This window comes from Scleropages formosus, chromosome 9 (assembly GCF_900964775.1).
Source record: "Scleropages formosus chromosome 9, fSclFor1.1, whole genome shotgun sequence".
Lineage (NCBI taxonomy): Eukaryota > Metazoa > Chordata > Actinopteri > Osteoglossiformes > Osteoglossidae > Scleropages > Scleropages formosus.
Window position 1 is genome coordinate 10,037,110 of NC_041814.1, and position 23,690 is coordinate 10,060,799.

A 23,690-nucleotide genomic window follows, 5' to 3' on the forward strand; every position below is an offset into this window, starting at 1 on the left:
ATAACCTCCTTTCTGTCTCTTATTACTAGTCTGTGGGGGGCACAGGTCATTGCTTATGAAGACTGCAAATAGCATAACTTGTACATGAAAACAAACAAAGTAGTATTCCATTTATTCCAAGTAGTCACGCATTTCTCTAAATAATTGCACAATAAAACCTGTGTGTGCTGTGAGCAGCTCCCTTGTGATCCGTGGTGGCGCAGAGTAGTATCTGGCACTTCTGGTATCTCTTCTCACAGCATTATTTTGTGTCTGCTACAGTTTAGAGAATAAATGTAAAATAGCAACAGGGTCATGGTTGATTTATTTTTAATGAAATAGCTGAAAGTCACAGTCCGTTTATCATAACTTCCACATTGTGGTAGATGCTATTCAGTTAAACAAATATAAGGACCGTGAAGCATGCTTATATGAAATGGCTTTACTTGTAGAGCTGTGACATTATTTCACCAAAGTGGTGTGATGCTTAGAGGAAAAACACTTTTTTATTCATGTGGAACAACCAGAATGCAGAATTGTAAATAGTTTTCTGTATACCGTCTGTATAGAATACCAGGCACCAATATTTAAGATTGCCAGTGACATTTTACTAATTTTACAAGTACTTTTACTGGCAAATAAAAGTAAGTTTTCATTATCACAGTTTTATTCATTTGTGTGTGTGTCCTTTCCAAAGGTGATTCCAAACACCGTGTCTGTGCAAGAGCTTAAATTAGATCTGTTTATTATATGAATTACATCTATTTCCATGGATTTTGAAATGCTTTAAATCTCCGTTAACGTAAAATTAATTTAAAAAGTTGGTAAATATAGACAAAAAATACAATTAGGAAAAATTGTCAAATGCATGGGAGGTGGCGCAGCAGGTTTGGCCTGTGCCTCCTCTCTGGCAGGTCTGGGGTTCGAGTCCTGCTTGGGGTACCTTGTGATGGAGTGGCGTCCCATCCTGGGTGTGTCCCTTCTCCCTCTAGCCTTACACCCTGCATTGCCAGGTTAGGCTCCGGTTTGCCGCGACCCCCGCTCAGGACAAGTGCTTTCAGACAATGTGTGTGTATTGTCAAATGCAAAGAAATTAAGTAAATTAATTTTAACTAAAATTGAATGATTTTATAAAACTTTCCCACTTAAATCTTAACATATTTGCAGTGTTTCGGGACAAAGTTAGCACTCATCATTCATTGTGGCTAAGGGTGAGCAATGGGCCACATGAGAAGTCTGTGAAATAATTTGTGATAAAAATAAAAAGAATGTTTCTTTAAGCTGTACAGTCAGTGTATGGTAAACAAGAAGAACAATATGAGTTTCATTTCTGGATAGCCCCCAAACTTGTCTAAAAGTAGCATTCATTGTGTTATCTACATGATAATTCCACGCAAGATGTGTAAACATCTGTTAGATATGGTCTTATGTGAATAAATGAAATATTTTTGTACTCTCCAGGTCAGTCAGTGTGGTTCTCGCTTTCCAACTTAGCACAACAAGTAGGTGGAACAAGAGCAGTTCGAACTACTTCCACTACCTATTGACAATAGGTAATCGATAACAGTACTAACTAACATGTAAAGCCAGTGTCACGACATTCACTTTTTTCCACGGCATTTTATCAGCTTAAGAACCTCACTTGCAATTTAGTCACAGTTTCCCGAGTTCTAGTGTTGATTATTTAAGCCTTGTGCGGAGCTAATGAGGGTGGGAGAAAAGGCTGCGCTCGAATAGCGAAGTGATGTAGGCAAGGCCAGAGTAGCCGATCGCAGAGGCCTTTCCCTATTCCCCTTTGTGTGTGTTTACATTTTTTATTTTTAACAGAGGGAAAAGTATTAACCATATCCGAACGGCGGGATCAAAACAGAAATAATGTATGCCTTCGTGAGGTTTCTGGAAGACGACATGTGCTACGCTCTGCCCGTTTCCAGTGTGAAAGATTTTAGACCTGTGCACAAAACAGATTTCGATAATCAGAAGGTGTATGTGGTTCACAGAGCCGAGGCGAATGGTACAGGCCAGCCTGCCAAGGCGCAGATCCTCGCTCTTGCAGGTAAGTTCAACACCGCATTCCCGTTGCGTTTCAGCAGCTCGCGCTGCATGCACACACTGCATTTTTATAATTGCTCATAACTTGTTCTCGGTGCAGACACCGACTGGACATGTCAGAACGAAAGCATGGGTCGGTCGCGTTAATCGAGCGATCATACAGATAGTGCATTTTTAGCGAAGTAGCCGGGTGATTCGGGACTAAATCGGGTTAGCGGCCCGGTCAACCTTAATTAATTGATTTGATACGATTGATTTGTTTGCGCTGGCTGCTGTCTCGCGCCGAGCGCCGGCGGCGGCGCGCGGCTTCCCCGGGAAACCAGCAGCTGCCGTTAGCCTACGAGCTAGCGCCTAGCCACTTCTGTGAGAAGCTAATTGGTGAGATATATATACTAGTGTATTTCTGGGGCCCAACGTCGCGCCGAAACAGTTACGTGGGTTTTTAATGTAAACCTCTTCGCCCTAAACGTGTAAGGTAGCATGCACAGGGTTACGTGGTGACGTTTTCTTGTGTGTTGCGCGAGCCGAGCGCGCGGCGCCACCACCACCACCTCCCGCTTCGCGCGCCGACACAGCGCCCGGAATTGGCGCTCGCTGCGCCGCGGTCTGCCTGCCCGACCGGCGCGGCGCACCGCACCTCGTGTTACTGCGCCTGCTGCCGTTCGAGACCCGGCCGGCGCGTTAAGCTCCGTTTCCGGGTGTGTTCTCGAAGTCCGGCGCTGTCAACTGTACGTTAGTAGCCCGCCTCAGCACTAACTAAGTTAAGTTAATGTTATGTGTAAGAGTAAAACTTAAGTTTTGGGAAGTAGAAGCTTTTTATGTAAGTTGTTGGGTCAACAGGAAGCCTAATGATTCGAGCTACTTGTATTAAATTTAAAAGTGGCTAGTTCGAATCCCGCTCTCGTTGTAGTAGCCGCGTTGGCCAAGGTTATATATACTTGCCCTGAACTGACTGACTGACACAATATCCTCCTGTATCACTGGGTAAATCATTACAGTAAAGCTCACGATATGACGTAGTGAGACATTCAGAACTAGTCTAAACTGTCAGCTAATAATGCATTTTCCCAAAAGATAAAGCACAGAGCACTATCTTTAAAGATTTGAGGCCCTAACTGGTACTGTGGAAGAGTTCATGAACATTATTATATTTAGTTAACTCCAGGTGACTTTCACAAAACAGCATGCTGTGTATCGTGTAAAAGTCACACCTTGCACACAACTTTTTCCACTAAAGTTTGAACACATCCTTAATGAACTGCCAAAGTTTTTTTTTTTTTTTTTTTTTTTTTTTTTTTTTTTTTTAAAAAATGATTTTGCCAGAAATTGACTTACTTTTTGAAAACTTAATTTAAAACCTTTAATGTGTATTGTTTAGAGTCCTTATTTGTGAAATTGCCCCTTTAAATAAGTATCAACAGCAAACCAGGACTAGACAGGCCTTTTCTCTCAAGCCTGTTGTGGTATTTTGACATGTATATTACATTATTATTGTAAATGGAGAGAACTAGGTTTGCTGAAGTCTTCCGTTCTTATAAATAGTGAAATTAAGAGTAAGTTTGCAAACAAGGTCATGTGCTTGATATTATGTTGCGAGACAGTGCACACTATAATTTGAAATGAAGCGGCAAATTGACCCTATGCAAACCTAGCTGCCTACCGGTGCACCCAGTGACTAAATGCGGTCAGAACTCTTTCCTCAGCAGGTGCTTTGCGTTTCAACACCCTAAACCCCTCACAGGTATGTTTTCAGCTGTCTGCACTCAGAGCAACGATGCTACTAAGTGCTCGTACCCCGTTATTGTAACGTGTATTGCAACTCTGCCTTGTGATGGCCTGGGGTTGGGCAGCAAAATATAATACTCCTTTCTATAGCATGTGGTCAACCCGATACCACGATGCATGATTTGTAAGCACGCGCGCAATGTTTGAAGCCGCTTGTCTCGAGCAGGGTCGCGGCGAGCCGGAGCCTAACCCGGCAGCTTTGTAAGCATTTACCATATTTTAAATTGGACCAATGTACATATATTTAGTTCCACTACAGGGATTCGACCTTTTTATTCATTACATGTCTCAATTTAAGCGATGCTTTTCTCCAGTGCAACATACAGTAACTAGAATTTAACTGATACCTTAATCAACAGCAGTTTACAATGCTGGGCACACTGCATTAAACTACCTGCAGTTGTTCACACATTTATGAATTAACTAAAAGTATTTATGGGGGGAGGGTCACGGGGAATGGACAAAGATGCAAAAGGGGGGGTTATACAGCAGAGCAATGTAACACAAACACTAGACTGAGGTGGGTTTGAAGCCACCTCTGAAAACACAACTCAACTGATGTTACCTGCTGTGTCTCTGTGCCGTCAACTAAGGGCTCTTTGTATTTGAACTAGAACCTTTTGTAGTATTAATTTCTGCCACAGATTAAAGATTGAAGGTCCCTGTAGTAAACTGTTTTATAAAAACCACCTAAATGCTTTCTTTCTGGTATGTCCATGCTGATGTGCCCTCAGTGACTGTGTTGATTACTGGTGCCCCACATGACTAACATGTTGTCCTGCATATTTCAGAAAACATTGAGGAGTTTGAACACAGTATAATGCAGAAGAAGATGAAAATTCCTAAGTTATGTAGTAAAGATGTGGTTAATTCAGTTGAAAACCACATTGGAGAGGATCGACTACCACTGAGACATAAAAAGGTACGTTGTGATTAGTTTGCTGCTGGGCAAGACCAGCCACCGGTTAGCACATTGATTTCTGGTATACCCACTCAGGACCTGTTGTTACCAGTTTTAAATTGCATTGATAGGTTTCTAACTTGATATTCAATATTATTAAAAGCAGATAATGTGTAGGAGGCTGCTGTGTGCTTTTTGTGAAGAAAATGTGAAGTTTTCATTACAGTGGAATCTTTTGCTTGTCTTTTTCCATCTTCATTAGTTTCTCTGCCTTTTTAATCCCTTCTTGCTAACCTTAAGCAGTTTTTTTTTTTTTTTTTTTTTTTTTTCCTCCTCTTTGTGTGTGTGAGATCGTTTTCCTTTTAGAACTCCAAATTAGTATAAAATTCAGTATCAAATCTTGTACTCTAAACTCTAAGGAGGTAAGAATTTAAACTCTTTTGCATGTGATAGATTACATTTTATTCTCCATGCATTGTTACAATTCTGTTTTTGGTTTTCAAAATTATTTTCAAATTGGAGTCCCTTAGTATCAAAGCATTCTCTAGCAATGTAGTACTAATTAATAAAATTAGTAATCTGTCAAGGCTTTTGTGACAATAGCTTGTGAGTATATGTGAACAGGTTTCTGCTGCTTCCCCCCCGCCCCCCCCCCCCCCCCCTTTTTTTTTTTTTTTTTTTCCCCCCCTGTAATATTCTGAAACCCTGGATGCTGAGGAGATAATTATTCACGCAGAAGTAATCCAGTGCAACCATCAGATATGTCCCTTTCCCGGTTTAAAGCTGTTAATTTAAGCCTGAGTGCCTGCGTTGGCCACCACACAGTAGCCTGTTGCAAACACAGAAAAGCACGTATTCTTTGTGCCTTTAACAGCCCTTTATGTTACAGTACAGCCCTAAAGTGGCTCTTAATGGCGCTGTGTTGAGGATAACATTACCCGTGTGGTTTATAGCTCAGACAATTTTAGCCTGTTGTCCTCTAGTTTGGCCTCAAAGTGGCCCTCTGGCTCAGACTGGTTAGGTTAAACCCCACACGGAAATTGTTATATTGCTCACACAGGAGTTTTCTTTTTTTAGCTCTGTACTTTATGTGAATAGAAATGTGAGGGCCCATAAACACTGCTTCAGAAACTGTTCATTGAAGTCTGTGTGTGCTTCACACATCACATGCTACAATAGCAGGCTTTAAAATTAATACATTAAGGAAGAGCCGCTGCATTAGCTGCACAGAAGATATTCTACAGGGACCTTAATTGTCACTGGTGTTGTAGTCCGCTATGGAAAGCTTCAACTGAGCTTCTCTATGAGTTAGACTTACACCAACCGTTGCTTCGGTATATATATAAAAAGTATACTCTTGTAAGAGATGACACCTGAAGGTCGCAATCTGTTCAACACAAATACTTTTTTGCATTGCTTCAAAATAGAAATCTACACCTAAGCTCCACCTAGGAGAAACAATGGAGTAGAGCTGTTTATACAACCTAGTATACTACCATGTGTAATAGGACCCTAGGAAAGGCTTGTTTGTGGACATTAAGCCTGTGAAAAGGAGTGGTATAGTTCAGCACTGTGGACAGCTACCATAAAAACAAAACGCTCGGAGGAGCTCGTCTCATCCCTCGTTGTCATTTGGTCTTATCTACTTTCTGCCTGAATACTGAAATGGTGCTTTTCTGTTCTTAAGTGGAGGCATCATGTGGTGTAGTGGTTATAGCTGCCACCTTGCATTCAAAAGAGCCAGGTTACTAATCCCACCGTCTGCTATAATACCCTTGAGCAAGGTACTCACCCTGAATTGCTCCAGTAAGAATTACCCTGCTGTGTAAATCATAAAATAGTTTGAGTTGCTTAATATTTTAGGTCTCTTTAGAGGAAGACTTGAACTGAATGAATAAACGTAAATGCCTAATTTTTAAATATTTTATTGAACTTAGCTGAGCTTGTCCCTTATTAGTATAAGTTCTTAATTTAGAGTGATCTGGGAATGTGTACACCATAAATAATTTGCATAAACTGTTACCCAGTTACAAAGATACATAAAATATACCTCTTTCTTGTTTTAGCTCATTATACTACATGGTTTGCATATTTGATCAGATAAGAATGTTTGGTATGCTTGAAAATTTAAAAAAGAAAAGGAATGGGTGACCCTGGATCAGGTTTTGACATTTGTGATTCATCCCCAGGCGCAGGACCATGGGCGTCCCAACACCAACTCCTCCAAGAGTCTGGCTGCTGTTGTAGCTCGCCTGGAGCGCAATGCTGTCAGCCTATGCGTGGAGGGTGAGGAAGACTTGGAGGAGGAGGGAGACTCGGGCACTGAGGAGGCTGTAGTACCTCGGGTACTGTACGAGGAGCTGGTGCATAGCTACCGACAGCAGGAAGAGGAGATGCGGCATCTGCAGCAAGAGTTGGAGCGCACGCGACGCCAGCTGGTGCAGCAGGCCAAGAAGCTGAAGGAGTATGGTAGCCTGTTGACAGAGGTGAAGGAACTGCGGGACTTCAACAGAAGGCTGCAGGACGTTCTTCTCATTAGGCTTGGGAGTGGTAAGGGGAGCCTCAAGCCTCAGTCTCAAATTTGAGTTAGAACTAACATGTTTACCCAGCTTTTCTACAGCAGTTCTTAGAGATGTAAGGCACTTGAGTGTTGCTTTGCTGTGACTCTAGTGTCTAGTTTTTCATACAAGCACTGCCCAGGTGTACTCGGACTTCCAGCTGGTACTGTATGCAGCAGATTGCTGAGACCTGAAGAGCTAAATTGATTTTTTTTTTTCCAAGTAATGAACTTGACTACATTTACATGTTGGTCAGCAATATGATGCAAGCATTCCAGGGATTTCTAAGAAGAACTGTGGAAGTTAATGTATGTATTTTTTTGCTTTCCTCATACTTTTTTCCATTAAAGCCAAGGAAATATCAGTTTATACATATATTTTATATGCTGGATTAAATGAAAAGACTCCACAGCAGTATTTTCACTGAAAATCCTGAGGCATGATGCAAAATGTAGTCAGCTGGAAGGCGAGAACTGTGGATTAGACAGCCCTGGGTGAGTTGGGGTGAGGAATGTAGTACACTGACCGATATTAAAACTCATCAGCTACATGGGAGCTTAGTTGGTCCAGCTACCAAGACAGCTTACAGAGCAAAAATAGCACACAGCCTCGAGGTACCATGGAGGCCACAGCATTGCGATATGAAGCACTGAACAGCTATACTGTACTGCCCACAGTAGGCAGACAACCCCTTCTTTGTAGCAGATAGATGTTATTTTTAGCTGACCTGGTGTGTTGTGCAATAGATCCGTCCACAAGAGTCATGTCGACATGCCTCTCTCTCTTTTGGCATAGAACCCATGCACGACAGTGGCACCCAGACAATCAAGGCGGAGGTGGTGGAGCCCATCATTGAGCCCCAGGAGGTCTGCAAAGAGGAGGCCAACACCAGCTCTAGCCATTCCCACTCTCCCTCCCCAAGAACTGTGTATACTTTCAATGACGGAAAGGTGAACACCTTTTTTAGTGCTGTTTTGGGACAAATGGAAATGGACTTTCTTCTCTTGGGGTGAAGGAGTTTTAAGCACTTTTGCTTGTTAAATATTTGAAGTATTCCTTCCCTAAAATTTAATTGTAATGCAAGTTTGGGTTACTGTATTTCTGTTCTTGCTTTGCAGGAGGTGGGCGAAACTATGGTACAAGATTTAAAATCAAAATGTTAGAGAAGAAATTAGTGCATACTGGGTATCCAGTATAAGTTTTGTACAGCACAGCAATTGGAAAATCAGTTTGGGATACAAGGAAAGAATAACTCCAACCAAGCAGAAAGCTTGTCTGCTGGCTTTTGTCGCTAAGCACATTAAGTAGGAAAGGGAAGAGATGCTAAACATAAGTCCAGAGTCTAGTCCCAGTTGTCCTGGACAGCACACACGACTCTCACTCCATTAAGTTCATTTCAGCTGTGGCAGGCTTGCTGATAAAATTTTCTCTTTTGTTTGGTGAAAACTTCTGTAAGGCAGTTCAAAGCATGTATTGTGTGCATGTCTGCTGTATTAATTAGATTATTGTAGAATTCTCTACTAGTTACAGCATTTAACCAGAATTATCACTCGACTTTATGGACTTCAGAATAGCCATTGAATATTTTTTTCAGTTTCTTCAGTTTTCCAAAGTGTTCTGTAGATCTTTCTATAAGGTGTCCTGGTCCTTTCCCAGGTGCATCTGGGTGGGGGAATTTGGGTGGATGAGGAGAAGTGGCACCAGCTCCAGCGCACACAGGGTGACTCAAAGTTCACTAAAAACCTGGCTGTAATGATATGGGGCACAGAGACGCTCAAGAACAGAAGTGTCACCGGTGTGGCCACCAAGAAGAAGAAGGATGCCCTGCCGAAGCCCCCTCTCTCTCCAAGCAAGCTCAAAATTGTGAGAGGTAAGGTGCCTGCTCTTTCAACATGAATGCCCAGAAATTCCATACATACAGTGCATTCAGAAAGTATTGCCTTCACTTTTTTTTTTATTTTGCAGCCTTATGCTAAAATCACTTAATTTTTGCCCTCATCAGTCTATACTCAATACTCCATAACGACAAAGTGAAAATAGGATTTTACAAAATTTTTTCAAGTGTATTAAAAAACAAAATATCATAGACATAAGTATTCACACCTTTTTCCATGACACCTTAAATTTAGTTTTGACGTTTTCCTCATTTCTATTGATCATCTTTGAGATCTTTCTGTACCTTGTTTGGAATCCACCTGTGCTACATTCAATTGATTGGACATGACACCTGTCTAAATAAGATCCCACAGTTGGCAATGTGTATTGGAGCAAAAGCAAAGCCATAAGGTCAAAGGAACTGCCTGCAGAGCTTAGAGATAGGATTGTGCCAAAACACAAATCTGAGGAAGGCTACAAAAAAAATTCTGTGGCATTGAGGGTTCCCGAGAGCACAGTGGCCTTTTTCTTTTTAAATGGAAGAAGTTCTTCTTAGAGCTGGCCAAACTGAACAATCGGGGGAGGAAAAACCTTGGTAAGGGAGGTGACCAAGAACCCAATGGTCGCTCTGGCTGAGCTTCAAAGTTCCTGTGTGGGCATGTAAGAAACTTCGACAGGGGCAACCATCACTGCAATACTCCTTCGATTTGGGCTTTGTTTGGCCAAACAGAAGCCTCTTCTCAGTAAGACGCACAAAATTCTGCTTGGAATTTACAAAAAGCCACCTAAAGATTCTCTGGTCTGCTGAAATCAACATTGAACTGTTTGGTCTCAGTTCTAAGCATGATATCTAGAGGGAACTAGGCATTGCTCATCACCTGTGCAATATCGCAACAGTGAAGTATGGTGGTGGCAGCATCATACTGTGGGGTTCTTTTTCAGCAGCAAGGGCTGGGAGACTAGCCTGTGTTGAGAGAAAGCTAAATGGTGTAAAGTCCCTAATGAAAACCTGCTTTGGAATTCTCAACCTCAGACTAGGTCAAAGGTTCACCTTTCAACAGGACAGTGACCCAAAGCAAAAATGACACTGGGGAGGCTTAGGGACAACTCTGTGAATGTCCTTGAGTGGCCTACTCAGATCCTGACCTTCAGCCCAAATACCTCTGGAGAAATCTGAAAATAGCTGTCCATTGCCAATCCCCTGTCCAACCTAAGACTCTGAGAGGATCTACAGAGAAGAATAGCAGAAAATCCCCAAATCAAAGTGTCCAAAGCTAGCCACATCATACCCAAGAAGACTTGAGGCTGTAATTGCTGCCAGAGGTGCTTCAGCTAAGTAAAGGGTCTGAATACTTATACTGTGGTATATCAGTTTTTTTATTTTTAATAAAGTTGCAAAATTCTAAAATCTAATTTTTGCTTTGTCATTATGGGGTGTTGACTGATTGGGGAAAATTTTCCCCAATTTTAGCATAAGGCTGCAACCTAAAAGAAAAAACGTGAAAGGGTCTGAATACTTTGAGTGTACTGTATACTACCTTGAATGAAGCTTCTAAATGCCCAATGTGACAGTCTCTAGAAACTGTATTGGTGCACATATAACTGTGCACAGAAACTGACTTGGTGCTTGAGAATTTTGGGACCATATCCATTAGCTACATGTAATCTTAAGAACCCCAATCCCATTGGCTGTTAGTAGATCCTGTTACTAGTGAGTTTGCTTTACTTTGTCCGCTACATAAATTCTTTACTTTGAAAATTATGGTCTGCTAGCTTCTAAGGAATTAGCATTTAAAGAATCCTCCTTCCAGATGATAGTTTACTGCTTTGAAAATGTGCTATGGAAGGAAATGGACAAAGATTTTGATCAAATGATTGATTAGAGTAATGAAATGTATCCTAATGGTTTTTAAAAGAATGCACCTCATTGAAAATCTTTCTTTTCAGAATGTCTGTATGACAGAGTATCACAAGAAACTGCAGACAGCGCAGAGATCACACAAAGATTGTCCAAAGTGAACAAATACATATGTGAAAAGATAATGGATATCAACAAATCCATCAAGAATGAGGAGAGGCGGGAATCCAAGCTGCTCATTAGACAGACAGTAAAGATGGAAAATTTCAACTATGATGGCATGTAGTGATTAAAGGTTGTCACCATAGCTCATTCTGCTCTCCTTGGACTGCCGCAAAAGAAGAGGGTGGAGAGGATCATCACTGCTGCCATTTGAGATTCTCACTGGAGCCCAAATGAGGCCTTTTCATCTTGAACAAACCGGTGCCTGTCAGACAGCTTTACTACTCAATAAACATAGTCAGTGGTTAAGTATGTTGCCATGAGCGAGGAAAAGTAAGCAAGTGGACATTGGCACATTTCGTTGGGTGGGCCAGGAGTTTGTAGACTGGAGACACCCTTCAAATCCCAGTGTAAAAGTGAGCATGGTGGTCCTTTAACACTGTTCTGTGTCAGAACTTGACCGTTTTTGTCCCAAATAACTGTGGAGCAGAATATACCTTCAGAGTAAGTTTTCGAATTTTCGGAAGACTTGCTAAAAGCATTAATGTTGGTGAGTGCAACGTTTTGCCAGTGCAGCTGCACAGGTCATCACCTTTATGTGTGAGCTCTGCTTCGGTACTGCCCATACTTCTTACAAACCATTGTAGAGACGCACTTTTTTTAACAGGGTTAAACTCTGCATGTCTTAATGCGTAGAGGCCACGCCTCTGTTTTAGGAATATCTGTGTTGCCCTAGAGATTGTCACTCTTTGAGTATCTTGGTTTTCTTTGGGAAGGGAGAATTAGCTGCTTCCTAGTTCTTTTCCAGTCCGAGGTAGGCGCTCTGCTCCCAGCACGTTAATGTTTACTATTTTGTTTGGTGTCTAGTGTGTACAACAACTCTTAGCGCTTACTCTTTGTCCTCTTTATACACTTGGAAGGTATTGAGTGGTGTGTGTCCTGGGTAGGAATTATCCAGCCTTTTTTTTTTTTTTTGTCAGTCATGATCAGGAACATTTCTATGTATGCATATTACTTCATAACTGTGAATTTTACTACTTGAGAAATATATTGGAGTTTACTGTTAGTTTTGACTGTGAAGATGGCTTTCTGTTCCCCATCAGAGCCCTCGTGCTGGTGAACAAATTAATTTTTCCATTGCGACGCAGGAGAAAGATGAGTTGAGTCTTACTGAGTCGCCAATCATGGAAGAGGGGTTCTGTTTTGTCTTTAAAGCAAACTGTGATTGTAAAGTAAGCTGTTATTGCTTCAACTGCACTTTGGCGTACGGATGTGTACCATTGGCATGTTCTGTGCACGACTGGGCGTAAAGCTGTCGACAGCCGTCGGTCCTCCATCCAGGGCTAATGGGGCCGAGCCCCTGCTCTCCCTGCCTAACCCCCTCTGTGAGGCACACCATTTGGAATAAAATAAGGTATAGTGACAACTTCCAACAAGACATGCCATCAGAACTCTTTGGTCTTTATTTGTTCTGTGTTTTCCCCTCAAAGTTTGGATGTCTGCAATATTGACCTAAATGCTGCAGAATGAATTCTCAACTGTGACCATGTTTTTAACTGTGATTCACCTGCAGGTCTGCCTTGAAAGCAGAAAAAATATTTAGGGTTCTGTAACATTTGATTCTTATTTCCTGTTAAGCTTTCTTTCCCATGAGATATATTACTACAGGTAATTTATAATTTTCTTTTCAATAAAACATGGACGCTTTAGATTTTAGTCCAGGTTGCACCTTACCTTGCTAAGCATAATTGTAATTTCATCCTTACCAGGCTAATTAGTTTTATTTTAATTGTTGTTGGCTTTAAGCTTGATGTTCTATTTTTTTATAAACTCAAATATAGATTGTATGTGTATATACTATATATATATATAGAGAGAGAGATAAAAAATTAATTACCCTTCTTTAATGCAATTGCATTTTTTTTTTCTTTTTTTTAAAAAAAATGAACTGCTAAAGCAAACCATAACTTAAATTGCTGTTCTTAGTGCCACATTGGTAGACTCCACACTGGATGCATAGTGTCTGACGGTTATGGTATCAGTTATTCCTCCTCTGCAGGGCATCTCACTTTACAACATCTGATATTTAGAGGCTGAAAAGCTGATGGCTGTTTTTACGTAAAGTCCATCCTAGTTATTTCAGACTTGGTAGAAAAGAGCAGACTGTCCAAAATGAACTGATCCTTTACACTTTTTTTCATGCACCTGTTAAATGCCTATACTATAATATGAAAAATGTATTATTAGACATTTACATGTTTCAGACTCTTTGAACATTGAACAGATCTGCTCATGAACATGAAAATGGAGCTGGCAAATAGAATGAATTCTGATGTTGTCCCAGAAATTGATCTTGTAATCAGGTCTCTTCCAGGACAATGTTGGAAAGGTTTCGCATTTATTTTTTGGATAATTGAAAATCCTTGTTTTGTGTTGAATGCAATGGTGAGTGCTTTACTAAAGTCTTTCAGGAGGTTTGTCCCCCCCTTTAATCAAAGGATTTAGGAGTCCTATTTATTAACCAAGTGTGGCGATTTTCATGCTTCCTTTCCTGTGCCCTTGGTTGGACTCAATCTTGTTAGCGAGCCAGGATTTATAAGACTGTTGTTTCTCATTTTACTATTTGAAACTCCTTGTAGAGACTAGTTGTAACATCTTTGAGACACTTTGGCCCTTCCTTCAGCTTCTAATTCTGGTTTTTTTTTTTTTTTTCAGTGTTATCTGTAAATACTTTTTCTCATTTTTTTTCTATCGGAATTTTTTAAGCCTACCAAAAATTATTTTACCTTTTTATGGTAAAACAAAAAATAATGTATGTATCTTTGGACCAGTCCAAATGACCTGATATCTGAAATGGTGAGGATGGACTGTAACTTTTAAACTGGATTAGAAAATCAGCTTAACTGAAGTCAGCACTGTTCTATCACATACTCCCCCTTTGAGTCTAGAGGTTAATATTGAAATTATTCCGGTAAATTTAAGCTATGGTTTCCTTAATAGGACAAGTATGTGTTGAGGGGTTTTTTTTCATTGGAGGCTGTGCTTCACTTGGATGCCTGGATTGTCAGTTGTTTTAGCTTTTTCCCTCCTTTTTTTTTTTTTTTTTTTTTTCCTTCCTGAAGTTGATGCCCCCTCATTCACCCATCTGCTGCTCCAAAGGTGTTGGAACTGGGGTTCTACCATTTGTCCAAGCAGATATGTGAAAAGGGGACTCAATTTTGTTTGTTTCCTGAAAACAACTTACCTCCTACATGAACAAAGGTAATTATACAGAAAAAACTGTACAAACAGTGAGCTGTACAATAACTTGGGTATTTAGTTCTGTTGTTCCAGTTCTGTTTCAGTGGGGGTTGTAGTTCATTTTTTTGTGAATTTTGCGACAGCAAACTGATAGATAATTTGCTTTGTTGTGGAAATTATGGATGATTGGGAACATACGGAGTTTGAATTCTACCGGAGTTTGGCCTGGATTGAGAGAACATACATTGTGCTTGGTCACAAATGGATTTCCATACGCAAGTTTTGTTGATTACATTTTCATATCTTCCTTGGTAACAAGTGTTTTTCCACATTCACAACAATGTGACTTTGAGTATTGGTGCTTTAAGTGCACAAGCTAAATGTAAGCCTAACATTATTCCCTGACGCATCAGTGCTTGGATTTGTATAAAGTGCATGCTAACACTGTTTTTAACAGGACTTTTGTGAAATCCCCTGAAGTGGTGTATACATCAAGGAGATTGCTGGATTTGAGGAAGATGTCCTTTTCAAAAATAACAGTTGTTAAGTCTTTAAAAACATGGATCCATTTGTGCTACTAGACAGTTTATGTTTCTCTCTGGCTTTACAGCAGGGATGGGCAGCTCTCCCCAAGGGCTGGTTGGCACCAACAGATTACATGTGTACTCTGAAAAAGGAAGACATTAATGCCTTTTAAAATGGACCATCCATCTACTTCGATAAATGATAGCTTGGCAGTCTTTTCTGCTAAATGAAGAAGAGGCCCTTGAGCTCAGAGTTGTTACTCTTGCTGATGTTTGTGCACTTATTTGATTCTGTGTTGGTTATAACTATCTGTGTGTATTTGTCAGTATGTGGGGATAAAAAATGTTAAGCCAAAGTTCAAGAGATGTTGAGAAGAACTGTGGTGGAATGCTAAGTGCTGGATTTGGACTTGCACAACAGTAGTCCTTCAGTCAGTCCAGGATGTGTTTATCTGGGGATAAATACTGTAAAGCTAGTGTTTCTTTATACTTTATTACTCTTCTCATGTTCTGAACTCTGTACAAATCTATATGGTCCTGGAGTTGATCATTTTCTATGCCATGTGTTGGAAGTGTTTAGGGTGACCACAAGAACACTTTTGTGTCAACCCCAGAGCATTCCTTTAAGTCACATGGTTCTTGTTTTTTGGTTTTGTTTCAGTTCCTTCCTGATGCCAAAAAAAATGGGGGAAAAAAACAACAACAAATGGGTCGGTCAGTACCGCTGTGCGTGCAGTCTGAATATATTTTTGTACTATACAAATACACCTGAGATTTTACAAACCACAGGCTGAGGACCAGTCATCAGAACAACGGATAAAATTTGTGTTCCTGTTGTCAGAAACCCCCCAGGCTGTGACATTGGGTAACTTCTACCAAACCGTTTTTTTTTTTTTGTTTTGTTAAGGAAGAATTAATTTGCCTTACTTGCGTTGATGGATCTGGCCCTCTTCATGTTATTCACCCATTCAACACAGTGGCCCAGTGGGACCGTCTCTTACAGGGTCTCTGAAATCATTGTGTAGTTTCACAGGAGAAGGAAGCAGCCAGTGGTGTTTAGAGGACTCTTTAAACCGTTTTTACTTTTTACCAACAGGTGTAAAAACTCGCATCACCATCCTACCTCATTGCTCTACTCATGTGTGCATACATTTTAAAGAATTATGGATAGAAAGCTCTTTTTGGAAAACAGTGGCATGTACATAGGCAGTTTCCTACCAAAGTAGCTTCATTAGAAAATGTCTTCATTACCTGCTGACAAAAGATACCGTTGTTCTGGGTGTCAGATGACCTTTTGCGCGTTATCGTCTTACCGCGATGCTATGAACATAAGCAGTTAGGAAAATAATTCTGTGTAAGTAGCTACATTCATTAGAGATTTTTACTGGTTGATGGTGCTACCAGCATCGCATAGGTTAATTAAGCTATATCTCTTACCTCAAATGGTGCTAGCTTTTTCTACAAAGTTTTAATTTTCCCTCAGCTAGTGAAGTGGAGCATACTGAAAATAGGATTCCATTCTGCGGTTTAAAAGAAAAGAATCGCATCTATGGTAAAGACAATGTAAGCTTTCTTAGCTTCTTGACACAAATGCGCACTTCAAGTATGGTCTGTGTCTGTCTGTTGTGCTCACACAGTGGATTAGTGTTTTGATGGACGCAAATGTAATGAAAGAGGACATGCTTTGCATTTTTAAGCATACACTTTATTACAACCATTTATCCCTGAGGAGGATATAGAGAGGAGAAAATGTGTGTTCTGATATCAAAACAGCTTTGATGAAACAAATACTTGAAATAGTCAGGGTAAACATTTAACATTTTTACCTTAGTCACAATAAAACCAAATAATAGAAATTCTGTGCATATCAGTTGCATTGTATCGCTTTACCATCAGTTTGGAGACAAGGTCCTCAGCCATCAATATCGTCTCAACAGAATCGGTACCGCTTGGTAGAAAGGCCGTAGGGTGGGGTAACCAGAGTCTCTCTGGACGTTGTCTTTGTGATGATCGGCTGTCAAAGTATTGCATGTGTGTTCATTCCGGACAGGAATTAAATAGAGTACCAAAGTGGCACCCTCTCAAAGAGAGCAAAAAAAAAAAAATTCCCAAAGGTGAATTCGGTTACATGATACTTTTACAAAACGTTCTTTTGTGATTATTTTTATAGAGTTTGGGAAATGTAAAGCGCATCGTTTATTGACCTTGGGCAAAGAAAACCTGTTTTTAAACTCGGTGAACTCCACGAAAGTCCGTTTTTGTGAAGTTCCTTAGTTCTCGAGTGAACTTTTTGTTCTTGCTGCTGATGTTGACAAAATTACATATGGGTAGTGAGCACGGCAACCCGCTGCGTGCGACTGAAAGCAGAACAAAAAGAGGAACAGGGGAGCAATAATGCTGTGCGCAGAACATAATGATTGAGAGATCATTACAGGATGATTAGAGCAAGAGCCCCTCTTCAGTTGTGTTGACAAAGTGCTGTAAACTTGTTGTTAATGAAGTGCTGTGACCATGTTATCATTTCAGGTCCCTCCTTTTGGAAGTGTGCGTGCGTGTGTGCTCGCGCGCACTCGGAGGGGTGGGGGGATGCTCAGTGCTGTCACAGGAATGGTCGTTGTCTTCAGATTGGATGAATGTTTGCAGCTTAGCAGAGGGAGTGGAGGGAGCCCCATCTGCAAGTGTCACCTCCTTGGTGAGTGTGAACACAGGGCAGTGTGTGGGCCCTCCACCCCCCGCCCCCCAGCCCTCCAGCAAGCAGCACTGGCAACAGAGATGGAGCCAATGGGCCCTGTCTGTCCACTTCGTGCTCCTCTGTACCACAGTGCTCTGGAAGCTCCAGGGACGGGGGGGGGGAGATGCAAACGATGCAAAGGTGTTTCGGCAAACGTGTTGCTACTATGTGACTGGCTCTGCCTTTTAGCATCAATTTCCGTGTGTTTGCTGCAGTCCAGGTACTCCTGTTTTAATGTACAGATGAACAGAATAAATGGACTTATTCTGCTGGGCTGACTCACTCTTTGTGTCTCTGTGTCATTGTATTGCTTCCCCTGTGCCTACACTCAGCGGTACTCCATCTGCTCCATGTTCTCTTTCCCTCATCTGCAAAAAGTGTTGTGTGTTTAATTTATTGTGGAACTAAATCCTAAGACAGGCCACCAAGTGATACTGCTGTGGCTGGATGCTTTTGGCACATGTGTGCTACATGTAATGCTGTAACATGTACAGCTTTATAATAATACTCCCGTTCAGCTGTGTTATGTACTTTTCTTAAAGATGGAAAAACTTGAGTGAGATTCCCTTCCCCCGTGATCACTCACCTGTAAGATTATTTTAACCAAGCTCGTTTTTTTTTTTTAATTTTTTTTTTTCTCTTGCTACGTCTGCTGATGGTAGTTACACAACACACCAGGCACAGCCACCGGTGGCTCATTTACTCTATATCAAGGTGGAAATCAGGTTGCCTCGACATTGGATTTGAACTGAAACAAGCAGTCTGCTTTTGACGTTTCCGTTAGCGCATGCAGAGCGAGGGGGCTGGAGATTAAAACCGCACTGATCTGGTGTCAGACGGAGATAAGGACGCAGGGTTTTTAGAGCAATTGGTAAAGGTAGGAATGATCATCTGCACACGCCGCAATGGCAGAGGTGACATGACAGGCAGTATCATTTTATAATGCTACGCAGGGCCTTGTCAAACGAGCACGCGTTTCGCCTTAATTCTAGTTCAGCAGACTAATGCCTCCTAGGTTGGGTTGTGGTTATGAGTTTCCACTCCGGTACGGTGACCCTTACTGGAATTTTAGTCATTCTCACCTTCCCCGGTGCACCAGCCTACATCGTGCAGCCTCAGCTTCTTCGTCTCAAGCAGTACATTTCCATTTAATATTGCTTAACTAAGCAGGCGTGTGGCACACCTACCCCCCCCCCAACCCCCAAGGGGATGGCTCGATGTCATTAACGCTCACGGTGGCCACGCGCCTGTCACTTACTGCGGCACCCGTTATTGACAGTGCGACGCTTCACTGCGGTGATGATGTAGAGGCCTCTGCCGGGTCCTAAATTCTGCACCTTCGCGAACAAACGCGGTGTTCTTAAGTCTGTCTGCGTAAATGTGTTTGGATGGTGTGGGCTGTGCCGCTTTTGTTCGTCGCCGGTGCCATTGAGAGCAGGACGTGCGCCCCAGCAGGACAGTGGGAATTCAGTAATGTCAAAACACAGGAGCTCTACCATGCAAAGGGAAATTGATTTTTTTTTTTTTTTTTTTTTTAAATGTATTAAAAAAAAAAAGTGTTGTGCTGGGGGATTTAGTTAAGCTGCATTACTTTGTCCCCGCTGCACCGGTACTGCGTCTTATCTGAATGTGATCACTAAAACAGCTTTTTAGTTTTTATTTACAGAAAAATCTCCCTGACTTATCCCACTGTAGCCTCTTCTTCTGGCCTGTAACTCAATCTGATGGCTCTTAAATCCCTTTAAACCGCTGCAGCGAAGTTCACCGCTGATGATGTGACAGTTACAGAAATGCAATTCATATTTACGTCACAAAGTGATTGCAAGCTGTTGTCAGTGCTTGCCACTGTTTCCTGAATATTCTCTAATTGTGACTCGAAAGAATAAAGTTCATTCGTTCATACCTGGTTAAATCACATAAATAGGCAACCTAAATAGGCCACATAAATAGGCACAGATGTTGCCGTAATTTCAGATAAAGCGTAAAAATTAGAATTTTTTTTTTTTTTTTTTTTTTTAAACTCTTCTGTTTGGTTACGAGTCCATCGTGTATTTCAGTAAAATAACAGCAGCTTTTTCCATAACCCGTAATTTCACGTGGTCAAAGATCCTGCGGATATCATTTAGTGCTGCCACTTGTTTGTCACCCAGACGTGTCACTGGGCATCGGCACAAATACCCCCTCATCTGCGTGCTCCTGCCTCCCCGGCTCTGCACCCTCAACACCGGTCCAGCGTTTGCTCGCTGCTTAAATCTGGGCTGAAAGGGTGTCCTCCGGACCGTGGACCTGGAGGGTTCGTACCCTCGCTGCTACGGGCTGGATCGGCCTAAACTCCTCACGAGCGCCGCGCTCCAGCCACCGTTGTCCCACGTCATTACGGAGCCCGCCGGATGGCTTTCCGGCGTACTTGTCTCGTCCTGAATTTTTTCTTTTAAAGTGTGTTGGCATGAGGCTCCTTCACTTCTGTCCATCTATCTTAATTGACGAGAGGGCGAGGCGGAGAGACGATGTGTACTCTAGTGCAGGGGTTGAATGGCACCTCTAATTGTACGCTTGGTGCCACATCATTAAAAACCTCGGTGACCCCGAACACTGTTTCCCACGTAATGCTCAAGCTGCCAGCTGTGACACGCGGGGAGCTGAGGAGGTGTCAGTTTCGACACGGCCGAGTTTAATCAGCCTTTCTCGCAGGCTAACATCCATCAGGCTTGCATTGATGTACTGTCAGTGAGGCCCGGCGCTTTCCGTTCGTTCCTGCCTGGGAGTGCGTTTAATTGGGCCGATGGTGGCGCGAGCGCTGTAGCCGGAGGGGAACAGGAGTTAGGGAAACGGCGCCTTATAGGAAGCGCGTTGGATGGAATGAATGGTTCTCCGGGAGGCCATTCAGAATGCGCACCTGTGAAGACCCTCCCAGAACAAAGTCTCGCTCTTCTTGACACGATCGCCGCGTACCGCTCCGGTTTTGAGCAGGGCCGATGGCCAGACCTGAGACGGTAGCCGAGGAGTGTGCCGATACGCCGTCCGACATGCTGAAATTGCGATGAGCTCTGATGGTGGTGGCAGCTAGAGTATTTTAAAAGCTACATTTCCTCTGTTAAATAGCGTTAGGGGTAAAAAAGGGCTATGCCTCACTTGGCAGTCGTATTTTTTCTGATAATTTTGTTCAGCCGCCGCCTTTCTTTTCCTGCTGGAACAGAGACTCGGGGTCGACGCGCGATGAATTATTTACGGCGAGCCGAACCTTTGCTCCGTGAAGTCGTTCCCGCGGTTAAACGCGCCGGTTTCAAAAGCAATCTTCTTCTTTTTCGAATTAGCGTCTTTCCAGCCGAGCGCTTCGGGCGCCGCTCGTTTTGGCGCTCGTGCGGCTCGGACCGGCCTGTACCGAGAGCGTGCCGAGTTACGTAAGCGTGAGCTTTGCCCTTGTGGGTCTCCTGCAGAGCTCGTGTGTCCAGTGTCACAAGTAAATACCTTCACGTGGTTTGTTTTGTGCCTATGAAATGTCAGGAGGTGTCAGAGGTAGAAACGAGAGGGACCTCTGCCCTCATATTTTGACAGCCCGAGGGGCTCTGAATGCGTTTTGGTTCGAAACCTGTCCGCGAAGGCCTTGTTGAAACTCAATGGATCGAATGGCTCCTTCTTTTAATGTCTCTCTCCCTTCTTCTGTGGCAGAAGGCTTTCCAAATGGCTTCGATTAATGCAGAATGCTCCCTCAATTAAAAAATCCAAAGCGATCATGAATTTTTCATTCTTGGAGTATTTAAGCTAATTACCGCACAAATTAAGCACTTTATGGTAAAACTCCACAAAAGGGGGTGACATTGACCGGCAATGTCACTGTCACTGTGCTGCTCTCATCCTTGATGCTAATCATAGCAGCTGATTAATATTCTTGTCATTCAGTGTGTGTGTGTGTGTGTGTGTCGCTCTTTTGCTCACTCTCTGTCTATCCCTCTCTCTCCACCTCTCACCCGCCTTCTGTCCATCTGTCCACTTGCCTTTCTGTAAATTGTTACTCAAACTTAATCCATACGGGTCATAAATGATTTACGCAGATCTCTCAGACAAAGATATGAAATGTTACTTTATGTATTCATATATCATAGCAATTTGGCAAGAATAACGTAATTTATGTAAAATCCATCATAAAAATAAATGCCATACTGCATTATACCACATTAGTACGCTGATGTTCTTTAGGTCATCTCTCGGTAATCACCTGCCTCCCAGGTGTGTGTGTGAATTCCAAGAACAAGTAAGTTTAGTACTGGAACTTAGCAGGCACGTTTGTTCTGTAATAAAGTTCGTTTAACGACACACACGCACACATTGACTGAAGCTCCTTGTTCCAAGCGGGGTCATGGTCAACCAGAGCCTAACTCGGCAACACAGGACACAAGGCTGGATGGGAAGGGGACACACCCAGGACGGGACGCCAGTCCATCGCAAGGTACCCCAAGCAGGACTTGAACCCCAGACCCACCAGAGAGCAGGACTCAGCCAAGCCCGCTCCGCCACCGCATCCTCCCCTCCCCTTCGTTTAACCAGTAATGCAATAATAATAATAATGATGAAAACCCCCCAGTCATCATCCTGAAGTGTTAATTTACTGGTTGTTTATTGGATGCCATGCATTAGACTAATGTTAGTAAACAGTACTCCATACAGCGGTTTCCACACAATGTTACTGGATGTCGTTGCGTTACTGTGTCATTTAGCACGTCTCTCATCTTTTATTAGTTTTTTTCCTAATCTCATAATTAAATTGAAATTATAACCATTTTATTTACTTTCATTCCTATTCAAATTACGTTCTGAAATCTTATAAAGCCAATTTCACAGATTTTACTGTCTTTTCGTATATTATGTTAAATGATTAAGACATAAGCACATTACATAGATCATTTGCGGAATTGAAGACAAGCCATTTCGGTAAACATCTCCTGATGGTTTTGTGGAACATAGACATTGGCACCTCTGCTTTCTGCTGCTGTTTAATCTGCTGGTTTCGTGGCTGTGAAATTTCAGCCTGCCTCCCAAAGAGCAAAGGGAAAAACGAGGTGGTGGGCGACTCTCCACATCTTCCCTTCTGTATTTACATCGGCGTATGGAGGCCTCCTGATCCCTTTAGGTCCGTCTGTAGGAAAACAACAGTTCACGCATTGTATACGCCAGTATCGCCTGGAGCTTTTATACAGATCGTGACTGTTGGAATCATATGGTTAATAGTGCTGAAATTCTGGGCCAGGGATATTGGAAACAAAGTCAACGGACCCCCACGTAGAGACAATGGCAAGTTTTTGTTACAGCACTGTTAATTGATGAAGCATCACTTAATACCATCGTAAACTGCACGTATCTTGACGCTATGCTTTTGCACATTTTTATTCCTTGTTACTGTACTTTTGTATAATGTTAAAAATGACGAAGTCTACTTAGTTTCCTTGAAAGGTTATTTTCAATGGTTTCGATTCCTTTTTGTTCTTCCTCATGATTGCTGTTGTATTAAAACTGTATCGCTCAGATGGAACCCTTGGTCCGATATACCTCAGATATTGAAGATACATGATGAAAACACAGCTGTTGCCCGTCTGTGTGTGTGCGCGTGCACGTGAAATGCACGTGAACAGAAAGATGCTTGGCTATGTGTCGTGGGACGTATGCGCGTATGCAGCTAAGCGGAGGATCTGTCATTTTAAGGATATCGACAGTGTGGAGAAGGCATTATGTTAATGGAGCTGGTTTCTGGAAGCAATGCTGATTAAATATTCATCAACTTTGACTATAGCAAAATTAAGACGGCGGCACAGAAGTCTCAGGCCAAAGAGAATAATGGCGCAGTAAATAATGCATACTCCTTAAACTGAAAACACTAGGCTGGGAACTCCCTGCCGTTATCATAGAGCAATTATTACCACGGTGGAAGAATCACCGCAGAACGGATGGGGGGTGAGAAAAGGGGGGCGCCGAGGACTGGCGGCGACAGTGACTCTGGACACAAGCACGCTGGAATTCGACAGAGCCGCAT

General features: G+C 42.2%; 2 protein-coding genes across 3 annotated transcripts in view; both read left to right on the top strand.

Moving 5' to 3' along the window:
- Nucleotides 1-23,690, top strand: part of agbl4 (AGBL carboxypeptidase 4) — a 290,482-nt gene that overhangs the window by 217,398 nt on the left and 49,394 nt on the right. The gene's annotated exons all lie outside the window — the stretch shown is intronic.
- bend5 (BEN domain containing 5) lies at nucleotides 1,768-12,802 on the top strand. Of its 2 annotated transcripts, none has more exons than XM_018726805.2 (6): nucleotides 1,768-2,035; nucleotides 4,608-4,738; nucleotides 6,907-7,267; nucleotides 8,071-8,225; nucleotides 8,932-9,145; nucleotides 11,098-12,802. In XM_018726805.2, exons 1-6 carry the CDS (start codon nucleotides 1,855-1,857, stop codon nucleotides 11,292-11,294), a joined length of 1,239 nt encoding a protein of 412 aa, XP_018582321.1. In that variant the 5' UTR covers nucleotides 1,768-1,854; the 3' UTR covers nucleotides 11,295-12,802. The 2 variants fall into 2 exon arrangements, with proteins under 2 accessions (XP_018582321.1, XP_018582322.1); XM_018726806.2 differs by lacking the exon at nucleotides 1,768-2,035 and adding an exon at nucleotides 3,542-3,772.

Bases quoted from the DNA above. Each gene is read 5' to 3' on its own strand.
- bend5 (XM_018726805.2), top strand. From the start codon at position 1,855: ATGTATGCCTTCGTGAGGTTTCTGGAAGACGACATGTGCTACGCTCTG. The intron at 2,036-4,607 runs GTAAGTTCAACA...TGCATATTTCAG, and splicing joins GCAGATCCTCGCTCTTGCAG to AAAACATTGAGGAGTTTGAA. The intron at 9,146-11,097 runs GTAAGGTGCCTG...CTTTCTTTTCAG, and splicing joins CAAGCTCAAAATTGTGAGAG to AATGTCTGTATGACAGAGTA.